Here is an 18370-nt window from a genome sequence, read left to right on the forward strand (position 1 = left end):
GACCTTTGAGAGAAAGGATACTTCCTCGGATTAGAAATCAGAAAACTTTTTGAATTTCCTACGAGATTGAAAATTCGAACTTAGTCTGAGTTTTTACAGTTTCAGGTTACTATATGACATACGGTAGCGTCGCGTTGCTTGCTTGCATTGAACCTAAACTAACCATAAACGTTTTCATCATACCGGAAGTTGGCTGCATAGCGTTACGAAGCATCAAGTTCTTGAAACTTGAGCTGGCGTGTGAAAACCGTGTAATGATACAAATAGTAAGTATTATTTAATTTAATTAGTATAAAAATAATTAACACTGAAGAAACAGCATTTCAACTAAATTTGTGCTTGCAATTAAGATACGATTAGTCGATGGTCTACCTGCGTTAATTGATTACGTGTGTTTGTTGCGCTCTTACGCCATGGCAGGGGAGTGTTTTCTCGGTTCGAAACGTTAATTCGTTTCGAAGTGAAAAATTACTCATTGAATTCCGCTTTGCATTTACATAAATTTCCATAGTAGTGGCGCAAGCCTTCGGGCGGTATATTTGCACGCGAAACGGGGTCCGGAACAAAGAGGCATCGAAATATTTACGGGCATCAATTGTGCATACGCATGGTTGGAAAATGTTTTTCCTTTTTCTAGGGACATCAAATTTATGACTCTAAAGAAATAAACCAGTCTTCCAAGGTAAACTGAGAAATAGAGAAATTATACTATTAGCTGATACGTCGCATTGTTCCATCACTGTTGACGATCTTTGGTTTTAAATTGAAAATTATCTTCGTATATTATTTTATTTGTCTGAAGAATGTAACTAATTTATTTAAATGCTAGAATGTACAATAATTTTCTTTCATAACGTTATCTAAAAATAAATATTTTGAGGCGATATGCATACGAGCAGCCATGAAATCATCATTTAAAAATGATATTCTGCATAAATATAACCATCGATATTAAAACATGATTCCTTTTCTTAATTAACTATTTATATGCTCAGGAAAAGGTAATCTTTACAAGATATTCCGTATATTTTCACGAACCAAGAACCTTCCTTCAATAAATTAGAAATTCATCGAATCGGATATGACCCGGAGCTACAGATCCCAATGAATCAATTGGGAATTGCATCAATCGGTATTAGTCCTAAAGCAACAATAGACCTCGATGAGCAATTTCGAACGGAGCTCTGTCGAATGAATTTAACAGACACTCGCTGTTTGTAGCTATATAATTTAGCATACATCGAGCACTGATCGACAACAATTAGAGCGAGAGAACTCACCGGTGAGCGTAAACGAGGGCGAAGAGCTCGACTACCTCTCGTTGCAGGGATCTTGTTCCTATGCCGATCTTGTTACGAGACATTAGATAGCGGGGCGATTCCACGTACGCGTAACCCGGGAACCGTGACACACCCGGTTTTACCGATAATCTTTTGCCATCTTCGCGTACATGTCGTCGCATAATGTCATCACGGTGTATAGCCGACACCAGGGTAATTAATTACGAGAGCGTTGCCCGACACCGCAAGCCAATTAACGTGGCTACACCGTGGCGGGTAGTGCTGGAGCGCAGGCGAAAACAACGTCGACGCAACGGAAAAACGTCTACGCGATAGAAAATGCCTAATGAATGGATGAAACGACGATGTGCGACCAGCGACAATTGCGCCCACTCTAAATTGCAACCGACTGGCTGCCGTTGTGTATTGATTAACGCCGCTAAGCATCGAACCAGAAAGCGGAACAGGGGATCAATGATGTCGCCGTTTCGAATGAACTCTCTCCTTGTCCCCTATTTCGCGCTGCCAGGTGCTCTCGTTGTTTCCCGATCTGTTTAATCCGAAAAATTCGCGCTCCGTGAAAGAACTCTCAAATAATTAATATTAATTGGACGTTGCCGATTATTGGCACGGGCCGATGAACAATATTGGTAGGTACCCGGTGTATATAATCGATGTGAATCGAATTGAAAGAGAAGCGGTCTGTTGAATTTTGAAAAGATTCGATTAGTACATTGTACGTACTGCGGAAAATTCTACAATTCGTCGGAACACGGATTTACTGTAATCGTAGCTTAAGATTCAGTAGTTGTCATGTTTAGTAGCAGTCATAGTAATAATCATGTTTCGTAATAATTGTAACGTAATATGACTGTCTTTGGAGAAGACTGTTAACAGTGGCATCGGCAAGTCATCCAACGCATCTTATTAAATTATTTAGAATGATTAAAAAAATCATATTTCATGGAATAAGAAATGTTCAAGAATATGAATGGTTTAAATAATATTTACTGGAAAAAAGGCACGCAAGTCAATATTTTATGAAATATTGAATGTTATGGTGTAGTATATTTCAATGTATTACGTCTCCTACGACAAAATATATATAATTCGCGTGGCTAGCGATGTAAGTAACATACAGCTGATGTTGAGTAATTTTGTCGAATTTATGGAGTTACGTGGCGTCGTGTAGATGAGATCAGTTTAAAGTATCATAATTAGAAAACTTTTTAGACGCGAATACGAACAGTTCGAAAAACTAAGGAACGGTTTCTCCAGGGAACATGTAAAATGTAGACTATTGTAGGAATAGCGTACATAAGGATAGGTCGGCGCAGAAGAATGACAGCAATGCGATCTATGGAACGTCACCTTTTTCAATTATAAGGAAAACTCGACAAGCATTCGACAAAAGAAACGTCGTTACAGCCTGAACAAACGGTTACGTTTAAAAGCTGAAGGAAAAGAATCATAGTTTGATAGAGAGAAGCTGGAACGCAGCCGCGTGTTTCTTATTGCTATTAACGAAGAAGGATCAAACGGGAGACGGAATCGTTTGATGTTACTATCGGATAAAGGATCAAAAAAGCCTTCCTTTGATACACCAGCGTTGCTTAATTACTGCTCGAAATAATAACTTCAGCAATTACGCGACAATAAGGAGCGTTCTTTAAGATTGTACTTAGGCTCCACGATAAATTAAATTGCGCCTGTAATCTCGTCAACGTCCACATTCCATCTCGAAGTGCAGTGGCTCAAGAAAGTATTTGGACACTCACTGTAGGAAATTTTCATGTACATATTTATGTGTGTTACATCATACGATACATTTTGAGGTATAATTAATATATTGATATATTTTGAAAACATAAATTAAAAAAAGATAATTAATGTAAATTATGAATGACCGTATAATAAGTGTTGAAAGTAATTCCACTGAATATTGAGGCTTATTAATATAATGAATTGTTGACTGTTTAAATACTATTATGATCTCCACGAAGTATATACCTGGCTAAATATCTTGTAGCTTCTATATATATTTTAAATATTTCAGACCTTAGCAACGACCTAATCACGATAGTCGAATCTCAATATAATACTACTGAAGTTGTAAAATGTTACATATAATGTTTCATATACATAATACATTCATAAAGTTTCTATAAATGTTCGAATTCTTTCGTGAGTAACTGCATGTACACGTGCAGCAACGAAAGAGAGAGATTCCAAAGACAGATATAAATCGTTACCATTTTTCCACCATCCTACAGGCGATCGGAGACAGTTTCTTTCGCGGCACGTTCCAGAAGATTTTCGTGAATATCTGAAGTGTCTTTTTTTCTCTCCTTGAGCAGGTTCAACTGGAAGCTCAAGAGCGGAACCAGTTCGGTTAAATAATAATTGGCCCGCTGTCAGTCGGCTCACGTGCTAAACTTTATTGGAATTGGATCCGTAATCTCGGCACATTTCCCCAGATGCAGAGAAATCGGCTCCTCCTTTTCCCTCTATCCTATTCCCAGTCAACCACTGCCACACTGTCGTTCCACGTTTTGGACCTTCCTCGTGAAGCACCGTCAAGTTACTCGAGAAAGGAATGGCAGGCTAAAGGATAGATCCTAATCCGACCTACGTTGCCGCGATATCTGCGCTATGTCTCGAAGGAACAGTTGCTTCACAAGCTCACGATAGTACGGGGAGTTGCTCGATTTCGACTCAACGTCACGTTACATGTCGTATTAACCTTCCTCTCGTACGAGATCTATTCTAGCATCGATTGTTTGGAGTCGGTTTCTTTACCAACGTAGCGTCTTATGGCGAGCTTAATACCTACAAGATGAGATCGCTGGTATATGGTGCTGTAAGAGGATTTTTTAAGTCTTAAAAAATGGAGTTTCAAGGGTGTATTTTTCGCTTGCACTAAGATGAAAGGTTGTTCAAAACCTTTTTGAGAGATTGTTTGATTTATATGTTGATACACGTTAATATAGTTTCACTGAGTTATTGTTATTAAACTATATTTCACAGAATAGATCGTATCTTCAGGTGAAGAAATATGGACATGAAATGCAACTGAGCTTTGTTTCATTAAGAGTACACGATGTTTAGAATTATATTTCCATTACAGATAGATTTCTCTATCATACAAATTAATCCCATTTTATTGAAGTGTGAATATATTTCATTCGTGTACTTCTCAAAAACGCCGTTTACTTATTTGATCTTCGATTAATTCGCGGTAACGTTACACGATTTTTTATATTACAAAAACGACATGATATCAATTACTGGTACATATCAAGATTAAATATAATTCATTTGTGATCGACTAAAATCAGAAATGGTATTCCTTGATAATTCACATCTTTACAAGCAATGTATGATATATTAAAGTTTTTCAACATTTTCAAATATCATACCACTCTATCTATAGTAACCAGAGTAAGTAAGAATCTTTTGCAATCGTCATTAACTATTACCGTCTTCTTCTAGACGCACGTGCTTTCACACGTGGCATTGTCAAATCTGTCGTCGCTTCTGAATAAAAATCAAAGAAGGCTTCGCCTGTCGCGTTCAGCATTCGTTCGATTAGATTCATCGTTCAGTCATGGAAAGTGTTCGTGGCACACGCACGACTATACGAGTACGCACACACAGCTGTCGTTGCGTGAAGGAATACATCCGACAGGTTCGTCGGCTCGGTTAATGGGGATTTGCCGGAGTAAATTGCTAGCAGCAATTACCGAATACCGACTCGGATAATCCCTTCCTAGTACGCCTTGAGCTGACCCCTCACTCGATACCTCGCTCTGACTGTACTACTTAGTTTACAGGGAAAACCACCCTCCTTGATCCCGTCCCTTGCGTGTCACGTGCACGCGCTCGCACAACGCACGTGCGCGCTTCCGTTACCAGAAGAGCGCTCTCGACTGGTTCTCGATGAAACAAAGGTTACGATGCATCGTCATCGATTGACGAAATTGGTGGAAGCATGTCACAGAATGCTTCGTGACATGCGAAAGTATTCAACGTTAAACGAATGTTAAAAATGTAGGTTGTTTAAGTTGAAAATTTGTTCGGATGGTCTGCGGAATGTTAAAGCTAGGCGCGATATGATTCGTGTGGCGAAATGTAAAATTATTGCTGTTACATAAAATTGAGAATTAATTTTTTAATCTGACGGTTAATTACCCTGAGCTTGTTCGCAATTAAAAATACGAATGCTACTTTTGCGCCCTGTTTAGATTGGGTTTATGGAAGTGTAGTAATTATTTCATTAAGTATCATTAACATTTGTATCGTTGAAATTAAATTTACTTGCGAAATACCGACTTTTATCGATAATCATATTACAATGAAAACGTTCTTAGATATAATAAATAACGTGCTGGCTATTCATATAGCTCGTAAATGCAGTTTCTAATGTATTTTCAGAAATCTATATCGGTTCAGCAATATGTATATCTCAAAAGTATCACTTACATCGTTATCTGAAAGGAACCATATTCTGCAAGTAGCACTTACCTGAAACAAAAGGAAATTATCTGGTCACTATCAGAGTTACAATAATCAATATGAATAACTGTTACAACTACGGAACCAGTATAGAAACATCAACAGGTAAATAAATAAAAGAGAACAGTACAACTGTACCATGTAATAAATACCTGCATACGCAAACATCTGCATACTTTCTAAAGGGATCTTTGAAGAAAAGAGAGAGCAAAGGGTTGAACCTAACCCTAGTAATAGCAGGGAAACCCGACACTACCTTTCAGCGGGCTCGAGTGACACAAATCGTCGAAAGAAACAGAGGAATGTACTGCACGAACCTTAAACTTTCCTAGCTCGCATAAAGAAAAGACACGGTGACATGATCTCGTAAAAAGGAATAACATACAAATAAAAGAACCTGCCTGACAAAAGAGACAAGAAACTTAACGAAACTCAAGATGAAATTTAGATATGACGGGACGACAGTCGACGAGTTTCCAGAAACTTGAATATTACCGGAAGCGGGGGATCAGGAAATCTGGTCCCCCGATATAATTTGGCGGGTTGCCGTCTGTCTAAACAAACCGCGTCCTCGAGTTTACTCAAAGCCCACGGACCACGGACGACGTCGTCGGTCGTAATTCGAACCGCGGGGGCGGCGACGTTCAATTTTCGCAAAGGAGGCCGAGCAAGTTATTCTAGCGGGCAAGATCAACCGGCTCCGCCTTGATACGTAATATACGGGAGGGCCCGTTAGAAGCAGCCAGTACCAGTGTATTTCCTGGTTGCGTAAAGCCTCCACGGAGAACCTGGTAATAAACGATGCACTGTGCACAGCTTAAACGGAGCTTTATGAAATCCCAGCCGTGATTAATAATTTTCCTCGCGTCTCACCCCTCTCCGTCATCCTCTGCTCGCGGCACCAACTCCTTGCCCCGTACCTCGTTAGACACGTATCTCTCATCCTTAAAGCTTGGCTTATGCATAGAGGTCTCCTCGTTGACTAGGCTACCTTTCTCCCTTCACTCATCCATCTTTGTTCTTATCTTGTTACTCTCGCTCTCGAGCCCGCGTCTTTGTCCCTGTTTTCGCTTCTTGTCTACGAGTGCGTTCTATCCGCGAAAGTCGACCTTGAATTATTAATTTCTACGCGAACCAGCTCTTTTCAAGTTTCCCGGTATTTTTTTCGTCTCGAATATATTCTCAAATCGAAAGAAGCAAAGAATTCAGCCAGCGATAGAGTAGATGGTTAACAGTGTAGAGTAGTAATTTCAGAGAATTAGTAAGATGAATCTTTGTCGTGTGTCGTGGGACTGATTGCTGGGTTGTTGAGAATTCGCAGAGCTGGATAGATTCGATTTTGATAAAGAGATAAGGATTAGTAAAGAACGAGTTTGAGGTAATTAACGCATGTGCTTAATTAAAGGTTTTAAAAAAGAAGAAAGAGAAAATAGTCGATGCTGTAATATCTAGTCCGATGACCTTGAGTTTTATACAGTATAGTTCCAACGATCGTGAACGAGGGGCAAAACATGGGCAAGAAAAAGACAAATGCGGCAAAGAATAGCTATCGTCATTACTACAACCCTTCACGCGTGAAACAGGATTATTCTCGTTTGCAAGCCCATTAGGGTGATGTTCCAGGGCCACGACGCATTAAACAGATAATACGCTAGACCATTCGTCTCGCAAATGCAATAACAATACAGCATGTTTTAGAACCACAGATCAATCAAGCAGAAGTGACAAGGTACGATAAAAGGAACAATTTTGTCTAATGAACATATACGTGCCACTATAGATCGAGCTTGAGCTTTTACTAATAAAGAGATAACAAATGTCTGTGTGAAATTCACGCTATCATGAACATCTATAAAGAAATAGAACCTAAACCGAGTTTAGAACTTTACTATATCACAGAATATACGACAAACAAATTACATCACAGAATTGTGAAATCAATCATTTGACTATTAAACAAAAATTATTCTTATCATTGTATCGCTTTCTCAATTATCTCACATTTTGAAAACACTCTATTCGCAGAGTCACGAAAACGTGACCACGGTTATTCGCCACATTCTCGCATATTTTTATCGCAGTGAAACGTCAGACGCCTTTTTCTTCTTGTTCTCGTTTACAGGCCGAATCGATACCGCTAACTGTTTTAAACGCGGACATACCTGGCTGGCTGACTTCACGTGGCTGTTTTCTATGTCAACACAGCAATATTGAAGCAGGTCGTTCCTGCTGTTGCCACATACGTCAGTCACAGCTCTACCGGTGGATAATTAACCCTGCGGTTTACATTACGACACCTCTATCGTCTCGCGTCACTCTGCCACCGTTCTTTGCTGCCGTTTTTCAGAAGCCGAGGACGCTATGTACAGTGACGTTGGAAATACCTTTGCTAGTGATATGATTCCATTCCGACTCTTGGTCATGTTAATTAATTCGAGTTGTTGGGAAATTATGCCAGAACATTTGTGTAATTCGTTCGTTTGCTTTCGTGACAAAGCTTTTTGAAGCTTTAGAATATACAAGAAATAATCTGTCCTTAGCTACTACTTTTATTGTAGATTTGGTTTCACGTTCGGAAATAAAGAGTTTGCGGACGATACTGTTGATTTATCTCTATGTTATATTTCTTTATTCTATTTTAGGTATCATTTTGTAAAGTATTTGAATGCGATTCGTAAAAGAGAGTAAACAAGATGAAAATTTCTAATCGTAAGTCAACAATCGACAGAATTTTCGCTTCGAATTTAGAGTATCTGATGTATAAAGTATGATAGACTTTCTTTCCTAGAACATAAATTTTCCAAACTATACAGTAAAAGAATCTTACATTCTCTGAATACTTTTACATTTCTATTCACGAAAAAAAAGAAAAAAAGACTATAAAGAATGCTTAATATGAAAAAATAAAAGAATAAAGACACCTAAATTCAAGAATGCTTATCTTCATTCCCACGTGACTACATCACCGCTGACATGGTTTCAATTTAGAATCCCCAAAACTGTCTGTAGCACAATTTAATCTCGCCGAGCGGGAGATTCGAAGCACCAAAAACTCCGAAACGACGTTCAACTTTCTCCTAAATCCTTCAGCCGCCGCCTACTAATTTCCAACTCGTTCGAACACGTGCCGAACAGACGAACTGTCAGCGCGCCGTGGAGAACAGTTGTCGGCCGTTCGCATCGGCCGGATGATCTGCATCTGCATCTGACTGCCGCCATTGCCGTGGCAGTTGTTGCAAAAGAAAAAAAAAAAAAAAAAAGAACAGGAAAAAATAGAAAAAAACCGCGGTTGCAGCGCATCGTGGAACTTTCGCTCGTATCATCGAGTCTCTGTCTCACTCGACACCACCGCTGAAGTTAGCGTACTCGCCAGGGGGTGAAAGTCTGCCAATGGCAGACGACACCGATGGCAGTGGGTAACAGCCACGCGGCGGCTCTTGCTGATGGATTGTCTCTCTTCCACGCCCCCTGATTACCCTCGTATCCTGTCTCGTTGCCTGTCGTCTCCTGGTCCGTGTCGTCCGATCGTATCCCATCCCAGTCGGCGAAAAAGAGAGAGAGAGACAGAGCGTGAAGCGATTTCTCGCAAAAATCCAACGCGAGAGCGAAAGATTTTTCGTCGTTCGATCTATTCGCGATTTACTTCCTTCTCGATGGAGAATAGTTTGTTGAGTTAGCATTCCTGGGTTAGAATTTTCGCGTTAGCATTCATACGACGATGGAAGGGGTAGGAGTTTGGAGATGGGGACAAGAGAGTGCAACCTTGGCAGCGGAAGGCAGAAGCCGAGGCGAGCCTCGAAAATTGAAACAGAATTCGCGGCGTGACGATGAAATACAAGGAGGATTCGCGGTTCCAGAGTCAAATGGAAGCTCGTAAGTTTCCACTGTCAAGAGGTTCTGGATTCAGGGGATGAGGTACGTCGTGGCAGCCAATAAGAAATCACCGTCCGAACCGGTGCCACAAATATCGTTTCTATGTCTTTTGTCGACGAATGGTAAAAATGGTACCTTGAAATAATTGACGGGGGCATTGGCAACCATATATGAATACAGGTATTGTATTTAATTCCACATCGAAACGTATGTATGTCTACGTACGTAGGATACGAGCGTATATACATCCATCTACGTAGAATATTAAAAGAGCAACGGCGATATAATTGGCAGCGCGACGAAACGCGTATTTGAAACGGAGAAGGTGAGATGAACGGGCGGTTTGAAAGGGCCGTCTGATAAATTATCCACACGCAAATTGGATGGCGCCACGGGAATCTTTTCGACAGTATCGAACGCCAGGATCAACTTTTAATTAAAGCCAGGATCAAGCCGGATTTAAGATATTTATTTTATATTTCAACATTCCCTGTCGCCGACTCTATGAAACCTGTCGACGTCCTCGCCAACGTCGTCGCTAGCCCAATTTCGACCAACCCTTCGTTGCGTACCACCACCCTTTGTCCCCTTCCTCTCTACTATGCCGATTTTCTCGTCTCTTTCTCTCCGGTTTCCACACGTATCCTTTCGTCGCAACCTACCGTACCACTCACTCATCCCCTCGACGCGCTTTATCCGCGCGGATTCAGCCCTTTACAACCTGATTCTTCAATCTCGCAAAGCAGTAAAGGCTACAGATTTTACGAGCCACCGAGATGCGCGTGCACGCTGCACACAGCCACTGTATCCGGCCGCGTCGCGGGCAGCACGCGTGATTTCACGGACGATCCTCGTTCGAACGAGGAACGTCGAGTTCCGGGGCGTCGCGCGCGTTACTACCTACAGTCTGGCAATATTCAACGACGCTGAGGAAAGTTTCCACTCCAATCTTACGGGAATGCACGTCTGCACTTGTCGCGAATATAAAGCGCGCGAGAATTTGTCGCTCGTCGCGCTCGCTTCCGCAATACCGGAGCTTCGATCGTGCGCCATGGCGGCACCATCGGATTTTGCCGCGTGGAAGTAAGGAGAGCTAGAGAAAAGCAATGTCGTACCGTTAGGAATATCGATCCGGTCGTTGGTTGCAGAAATTGCAATCGGTATTGGTTATTTTAGAATCGTGACAGTGGTCGTTAGACTGTGAATGTCTATGCATTTATGTAAAATTTAGAGCCACGGTAATTTACAGAGTGCCAGTGATATGAAAAAATATGTAAAATTAGGAAGGTAAACTAATTGTTATAATATTTAGTGAAACAAATCTTTGTTTAAGTTTCGTTTCTTTAATTACGTTCATGAAAATATGAATTGCCACAAATATCCGTAGTTTAGCGATTGTAATAATTTTATAAAAGGTTGTGATATCCTCTTTGTTCGATCTTACTAATCTCTTATGTTTGATCCATCCGTGAAATAGAATATTACTTACAAATGCCTGTCTTCTAGAAGCTACTTACATCTCGGTTTCAATATGCAATCAGACATCGTCGAGAGAGACGAGAAACTGGATCATCCAATTTTGTCAAATTTCGAAGACGCGAAAACGCGAACTATCCCGCGATAAGGGACGAGGCAAATCCAAACAATTTATCAAGTTTATATCGCAAGCCGTTCCACAAAAAATATAATCGAACGTCGCGTACGACGAGACAGCCGAGCCTTTCCTTCAACAGGTATCCACATTCTCGTCGAATTTCGAGAGTTGACCGACCAGAAGTAAAGGCAACGCTGCCCCTGACTCTTCTCTCCTTTTGAATTCTCCACGGAGCTCACACTTTCCAATCTGACTTGACGCGACTGGCGGAGAACGGAAAGAGTTAGAGACGCACGGAGAAACGGGTGTGGCGATGCGGTACAATAAAGGAGAAGAAAGCAAGGAAGAAAGAGCGAGAGGGAAGACAGGAAAGAACTCCTTATATAACGCGGCCAGATTGAAGGAATGGAACAGCCGGGACGAACGTAATGGCGGAATGGGGAATACGATTGTCGGGCCAGCGTTCCGGAAGAAAAGTGCCTTGCAAAAGTGGGCAGAGAGGATGGTGTAGGGGTGACCGGCTTCGAGGTTCCAGGTCGTGAGTTCCGGCAAGACGATAGCGTCGAGTGAAGGAGCGAGACTGTACAAGCACACAGGTATTGCGGAGAGAAAGACTTTGTCGATGACGAAGGTCTATAGGATAAAAAGGTATCGACCACACTGTGCGCCTCGATTTCTTTCTTTCTTTTTTTTTCATTATTTCTCACAGTTTCTAACCCCCCTCCCCTGCCCTTGTCCTCTTCCTTGCCGGCCGTTGATTCTCTTTTCCCTCCTTGCCTCGGTCTCCTCGTATCGAGAGGATCCCAAACGAATGGAAAATACATGTAGATGCCCGAACGTGCGATCACCCCCACGTTGAATTCTTTCTTTCGTTGAGCGCAAACAAGTTCCTCTCTTTGGTTCCCTCTCGGTTCGTTCGCCAGCTTGCTTTACCTCGTTTCCTCCTTGTCGCAAGACCCCTTCAACCATAGGCTCCAGACCCTTTCCTATTCCTGGCACATATCACTTAAGGGTCAGGCACCCTCAAAATAGATCCGTTTCACGAAATAACACGCGTTGCCACGGACTCCCTTCGACAATCGGGCATACCAATTTCGACTCGCGCTCGTTTGCCCCGATCAGAAACCATTGACCGCCGTGATGCTTCGATAACGCGATCGCTTTTCAAATATCCGATAGGAAAATCGTGCAGACGAAGAAAGGCAAAATGGTGAGAGACCTTCCCCTTTAGAACAAACGCAAGTCTGTATGATTTCGACTATGACGTGGTTAGAGTCTGTGCTCTGGTTGCACGAGATTTTCCATTAGCGCGAGCCTCGAGTTTTGTCGGCTTCATCGCATTTTAGGGTTACACGCTATACTTTATTATATAAAATTATATCGCCACTGAGGCATCGCGGACGTATACGTCTCGATAGATGGCCGATCGAATTCAGGCTATAAGTATGGCTTCAGTTATTGGATGAGATGTTGGAAAAGTGAAAGCTGCTTCCAGAGGAGAATACGAAGTCTAGAAAATGTGCGTGCTTCTATGTTGGAATTGTAGATGGTACAGTTTGTTTAATTTTATGTAGAGATAGATTTTCAGGATATCGTTATAAAGATATTTTCTTGAAGCTTTCATTTATCTTGATGAAGACAGTGCCAGTGGGCTCACAAACATTTTTTTTCCTTTTTTAACGCATTTTCTGCACAATTGAGGAAATGGAACATCTCTTTTCAAGAACGTTTAGTCCTAAGTATACACAAGACTATCGGTAATTTAAATTTTGTTACCGGGTTATGCAGCTAATTAACATTGCATTATACTACTGAAATACACGTATACTAATACGTATGTATATCAGCTAATAGCGTTTATGAATTCTGCATATATCCTTATTTTATTTATCAGAGAAGCTATGAATTGTTTGTTAGCTCAAAAATTTCAAACAAATTCCTCAGCATTTTAATTTAATTTATTTAATTCTTATCCGCGGTGGACTTCGACAGAGCGAAATATATTTCTAATATTAAAATATATGTGCATAACCCGTATAACCACTCGCTTCAACACGATACCTATATCTCACACAGTTAATTCGCTAATCCTGACGGTATGCAGATCACGATAGGAGGGAACAGCAACAGGAGGAGGCGAAGCGACGGTGTCGGCGCGTCATCGGTGGGCGACCGCAAGTAGATACGGTCGAGCGGTAGTCAGACGGACGGGTGAGCGCGGTCGGCGTTAATCCGTCGCAAAGTCCGCGATGAATAAAAAAGGCAGACGGTCGCTTATGACAAATAAGCTCTGATTTAATTTTCACTCGACCGGGTTTCGCTCGGGCTGCCTGCCTCGAACTCGTTGCTGCAGATTAGCCTTAATGTCGTCGCGGAAGGGGAAAAAGAGAAGCGAGAGAAAGAAGAGAAAAACGATGGATAGTAAGGGATGAAGAGGATCCAAGTAGAAAAACAAAGAGAACGACGAAGGTCGTGCGACAAAAAAGGGAGAAAATAGGAAGAAACGAAGGGAAAGAGAGGAGAAAGAGAGGGAAATAGAGCGAAAATAAGAATGAAGAGACAAGAAGACGAGGAGAGAGGGAAAGAGCGAGAGCGAGAGAGAGAGAGAGAGAGAGTGAATGGGGCATAGTTATTAATTAATCCTGGCTCTCCTCTAGATGCCCGGCACGGCAGCCGCAAAATAAAGCTCCCAACATAAAGAGCTTTACTTCCTGCGGGCATGAAACAATTATCGCCATCCACCGTGAGTACAAAGAAGAAGCAGAAGAAAAAGGGACGAGGCAGAGGAGAGAAGTTGGGGTAGCAGCATGATTATACGCGGAGTCCGGCTTCGCGATCAAAGGGATCCCGGACCAGCGTGGTCGTCGCTAATCGCAAGCTTTTACGTAATAGCCATCCCACCGTCGTCCCCGGAAACCACTGTCGATCGGTTTTGTCTAGTTTTTGCAGGGGTGACGAGCGTTACCGTCGAAAAGATAAATTTAAGACTCTTTTGTAAAACTCTTTCTTCTCGTCTCTCATCTTATCCTCTCTGTAGTACTGTTACACGTTCAGCTTGCTGATGATTAAGGATTCTAAAACTACGTAAACGGCAACGTATTCCTGCGCGTTTTCGTATTTCTCCTCCATTAAATACGCTGGATTTAGTTTCGTTGTTTTGCGAAGTATTTTGATTAATCGCTTAATTTAATTTTCTACTTAATGCTGTTATTTCGTAATTTATCTTGACAGTGAGTCAAGTTTTGTTTTCTGTTGTATCTTTTATAGTTGCTTTATTTTTGCGTGAGATTGAGAATTTAAAAATCAAAGCGGGAGAAAAAAGAAAAGAATTTTGAAATAGTTTCAGTAGTTTTAAGGGGTTCTAAATATAGCGTTTCACAGTTCTTCTGTCTTTTTAATTTTATAAATTAACTTATTATTATCTTTCTTTCGAGGGAAATCTATTAATATATGTTATAAAAGTATCAAATAGTTATCTTTATGTTTCTAAAAGGTATACTATAATTACGATAGACTAAATCTTGTAGCGGGGTTACAACAAACAAGGGATACGTTTTGGCGCCATCTGAACTCACAGCGATGTATTTTTCCGTACTACCCCCAGATCGATTAATCTTCCTTTCCAACAGATGGCGTTGTTAAGAGCGAGCTCTAGCGGTCACTAACGGGCAAGTAGGGATGGCGAAAACTAACCGACGGTAAGCGATTTTACCGACGCTTTATCCATTAGGTTTTCACTGGGATTAACCAACCCCAAGTATGTCTGGCATGTTGTAATCTCTTTCTACTTATCCAATTGTACTCCATTGTATCAACGCTTCTGTACAATATATATGTATGTCTGTTACCAAATCGTAATAGATTACCAAGCCTTTACCAGTTGTTCCATTTGCTATTGTTATTTTAAATTATCGAATACATATTACTTTGGTATTTAAATTCCATCGTATATGAAGCCGTTTTATTTATATAAAATATTTATTCTCCGATATTGATCAATTGATTACAGGCACTCGCATAACGCATGTCGATTTTGTGTATACGATTTCGATATTTGAGGGCAATTTCAAGAAGGGAAACGGAAGAGTCATATCTTTCGGCTCCGAAATAGGACACGCGTCCGCTAAACCATCCCCCGAGAGAACTATTGCAATCTGCGACGTGACCCTCTAAAAACGACATTTTGCCAGAACACTTTAATAAATCCATTTCATATTGTACTCTCCAGATTTAAAATATCCGTAGAATCTGTTTCTCTCATGTGACTTGAGAGAATATCATACGAGATATTTGAAATATCAGATACATTTTAGATTTCAGATTGTATTTTCGTTACAACACGGCGGCGTATATCTCAGATATACGGAATGTCCAATTCTAGAAATTCAATTTAGAACGAAGAAGTTGAAAAATGATACTGTTTCAAAATATTTCATGCTTAAAAGTAGAATTAAACGAGGGTATTCAACGAATAGCAATGAAATTCATTTCGTTACGTTACCGATAATGAATATTTTAATCTGTCAAGTACTAAATTTCAAAAATGTCAAACTTTTAAACTATCAAAACTTCAAACCTTTTAATATTCAAAAACTTGAGTTTCTACAAAATTCAGAGCTCGGAATTTTCAAATTTTAAAAGCTTCAAAAACTCTGAAAAATTCAAAAGTTCACTCATTGCTACCAATTTCAGAAACGTTAAATTCAAATTTGCTTCTAACTACTTCATCACGTAATAATCTTCATCGCGTACAGAGGCAAGCATACAGCGTCATCGAAACAGCAGCAGATCGTTCTCTAGCAACAAACGAATCCTACGTTGTCCATCATCGTCGAAGGAGAGCTCGAACAATCGTTTATTTCTCGATCTCCCAACGTAATTTCCGTTCCCATAATTACACGTACGTGACAGAGTGCCAGGAAACAATTAAGGCTATTTATATTCGCGAAGCGCAAACGGCGAACACGTAAAGAATGACAGTTAAATCCAGGTTGAAATCCGAGCGAAACCAGGCGTACCGGATATATCCGGTATACATAGACGTGGTTCACAGCCGAGGCGCAACTGTGGAGGAACAACGTTAATCAGGCCGAGTAAACACCTGCCGCTGATTGTGCCACGTATATGGGAAATACACGGCGGCACACAAAGCATCAGGAATCTACGAGGGTGAGCCATCGATCGCCCAAAAGCTCGCGTTATTCGGCCAGGAGGAAAGTGCTCGTTCAAGACCGCAAACCCAGCCCAGAGACCCTAGCGCGGACAACGAATCACGCACTAGGGGTGAATTCAACCCTGTGAATTCAGGTAAAATCGATGCCACGTTACTTTAACCCGTCACTGGTTTTCGATTGTTTCCCGTACTCGTCAAAACGGTCAAACAAGGAGCTTTAAAAGCGGCGGCTGTTCAAGAAAATTGTTTCATTGTTTGCATTAAATTTGTTGCTCGGTATTTTCTTTTATTTTCATGTTTCTTCTAGTTTCGAGTTTTCGCGTACACGGGCTGGCGAAAATATTCGAGCATTCGTAGACACTTTTTATTGACGTAAAACATTTTGAAATTTCATTAACACTGTTACGAGATCTAACTATCATGATTATAATCGTAAATTTTGCAACAAGAAATCTGAAAATATATATAGAAATTGTAAGGTATTTAATAAAATTATACATTTTACAATACTTAATTATTGCAATACTTAAGTATTGTAATTACAGTAAGAAATCTGAATATTCAGTCGGATTATATTTAACATATGAAATGAAGCTAATTGACTTAACACTACAAAGATGAAATATAGAAGATATGATAAAAAGTCGTTTCTTGGGAAAATAAGGTTACGTACATATGCCTATTGTAACGGCTGTAAGTGTATAGTTGTATTTAAGTGATAGAATTATGAAAGTTAGAAACGGTACTGAGTTTATCTGTAGAGAAATTTTCGTGGAATAGGTCCGGTATTTTACGAGTGAACCAAATCCTTTCAACTGCTTGTTTAAACGGCAAATCTTCTATCTTTCACGGGGTGTATAAGTATGTTTAACGTTAATGAAAGTTAGAACAGAGATTCGTTGGTTTAACCTATAGTATGTTACAGAAACTTCGTACAGTTCCTGAAAGCGAATTAAAACTAACTGAAACCTAACAGAGAGAACATCGAAAGAATCAGTATTTTCCTTTCAAAGATATACAGGGGAAAATCTTCTTTTAGATATGTTTATTCGTGTCTGAAGTTCCGTTAAAGGGAAAACTTGCTTAAATTCAATTCGAAACATTTCAAAGCAAATCCTCCTGTAATTCTATGAGAAGCACCGGGCGGATCCGGTGCGTCGATTCATCTCGAACAAACTGGCAAGACCTCGCCTTGCAAGTGTTCGTTAATATCGAATATTTTCCTAAATAAAGAGCTTTCGTAAATTTAATTGCAGATACTTTATGCTCGACCTTTGAGCGATTCTTAGAAAGAAATCGAGAGAGATCTCTTCTCCAGCGCGGTCTTAATAAATTGTGAAGTCTTCTTCAATGGTATTTACTTTTCCACTAATCCCTCCAACGTTGTCACTTCTTAAGAGATCTAGAGAAATCTCTTAAATGCTTTAAATGGCTGCAAAGAGCGCCGGAATAAGGAAGTTATCGGCTTAAGGCGAGATGCTTGCGAACGACAGCGAACGGACGAATAAAACCGATAAAATTGACCACACCGCTGCCATTCGATTTCGTCGATTGCTTTTTTTCCCCCACGTCACCCCCGCGACATCCGCCGCAGTTTGTTTTTCTTCGTGAATTTCAATTCCAACATTTCGGCGTTCAACTTTCGAAATACACGCGTTCGAATGTTCGTTGCAACACAAACGTTTAAACTTTACAAACGATATTCCAGCTAAAATACAAATTGCGCGATCGATCACTTGAAAAGTCAGTAGTGTGTTATTCTACTTTTTTTTAAAAATAGTTTTTATCTTCTCTCTTTCTCTGTCTTGTTTTTTCAGTTGTTTTTTAACTCCTTTCTTTGATAACCATTTGGTTGTAAAATATCGACAGTGTGAGAATACAAAGGTGCACTTTGCGCGCGAAAAAAGAAAAGGAGAAATTTAAAAAAGGAACTTC

General features: G+C 40.5%; 2 protein-coding genes across 4 annotated transcripts in view; one reads left to right on the plus strand and one right to left on the minus strand.

Moving 5' to 3' along the window:
- The window catches only part of LOC117213554, a 34568-nt gene extending 26209 nt beyond the window's left edge, over positions 1–8359 (plus strand). Inside the window, exon 2 of the mRNA XM_033458983.1 lies at positions 7918–8359. Within this exon, the coding sequence (XP_033314874.1) occupies positions 7918–8196 (279 nt within the window). The 3' untranslated portion in view covers positions 8197–8359. The remainder of the gene's footprint in view (positions 1–7917) is intronic.
- Positions 1–18370, minus strand: part of LOC117213552 (semaphorin-2A) — a 553485-nt gene that overhangs the window by 363183 nt on the left and 171932 nt on the right. The gene's annotated exons all lie outside the window — the stretch shown is intronic.

Source organism: Bombus bifarius, unplaced genomic scaffold (genome assembly GCF_011952205.1).
Source record: "Bombus bifarius isolate JDL3187 unplaced genomic scaffold, Bbif_JDL3187 scf7180000009125, whole genome shotgun sequence".
In the NCBI taxonomy this organism is placed as follows: Eukaryota; Metazoa; Arthropoda; class Insecta; order Hymenoptera; family Apidae; genus Bombus; species Bombus bifarius.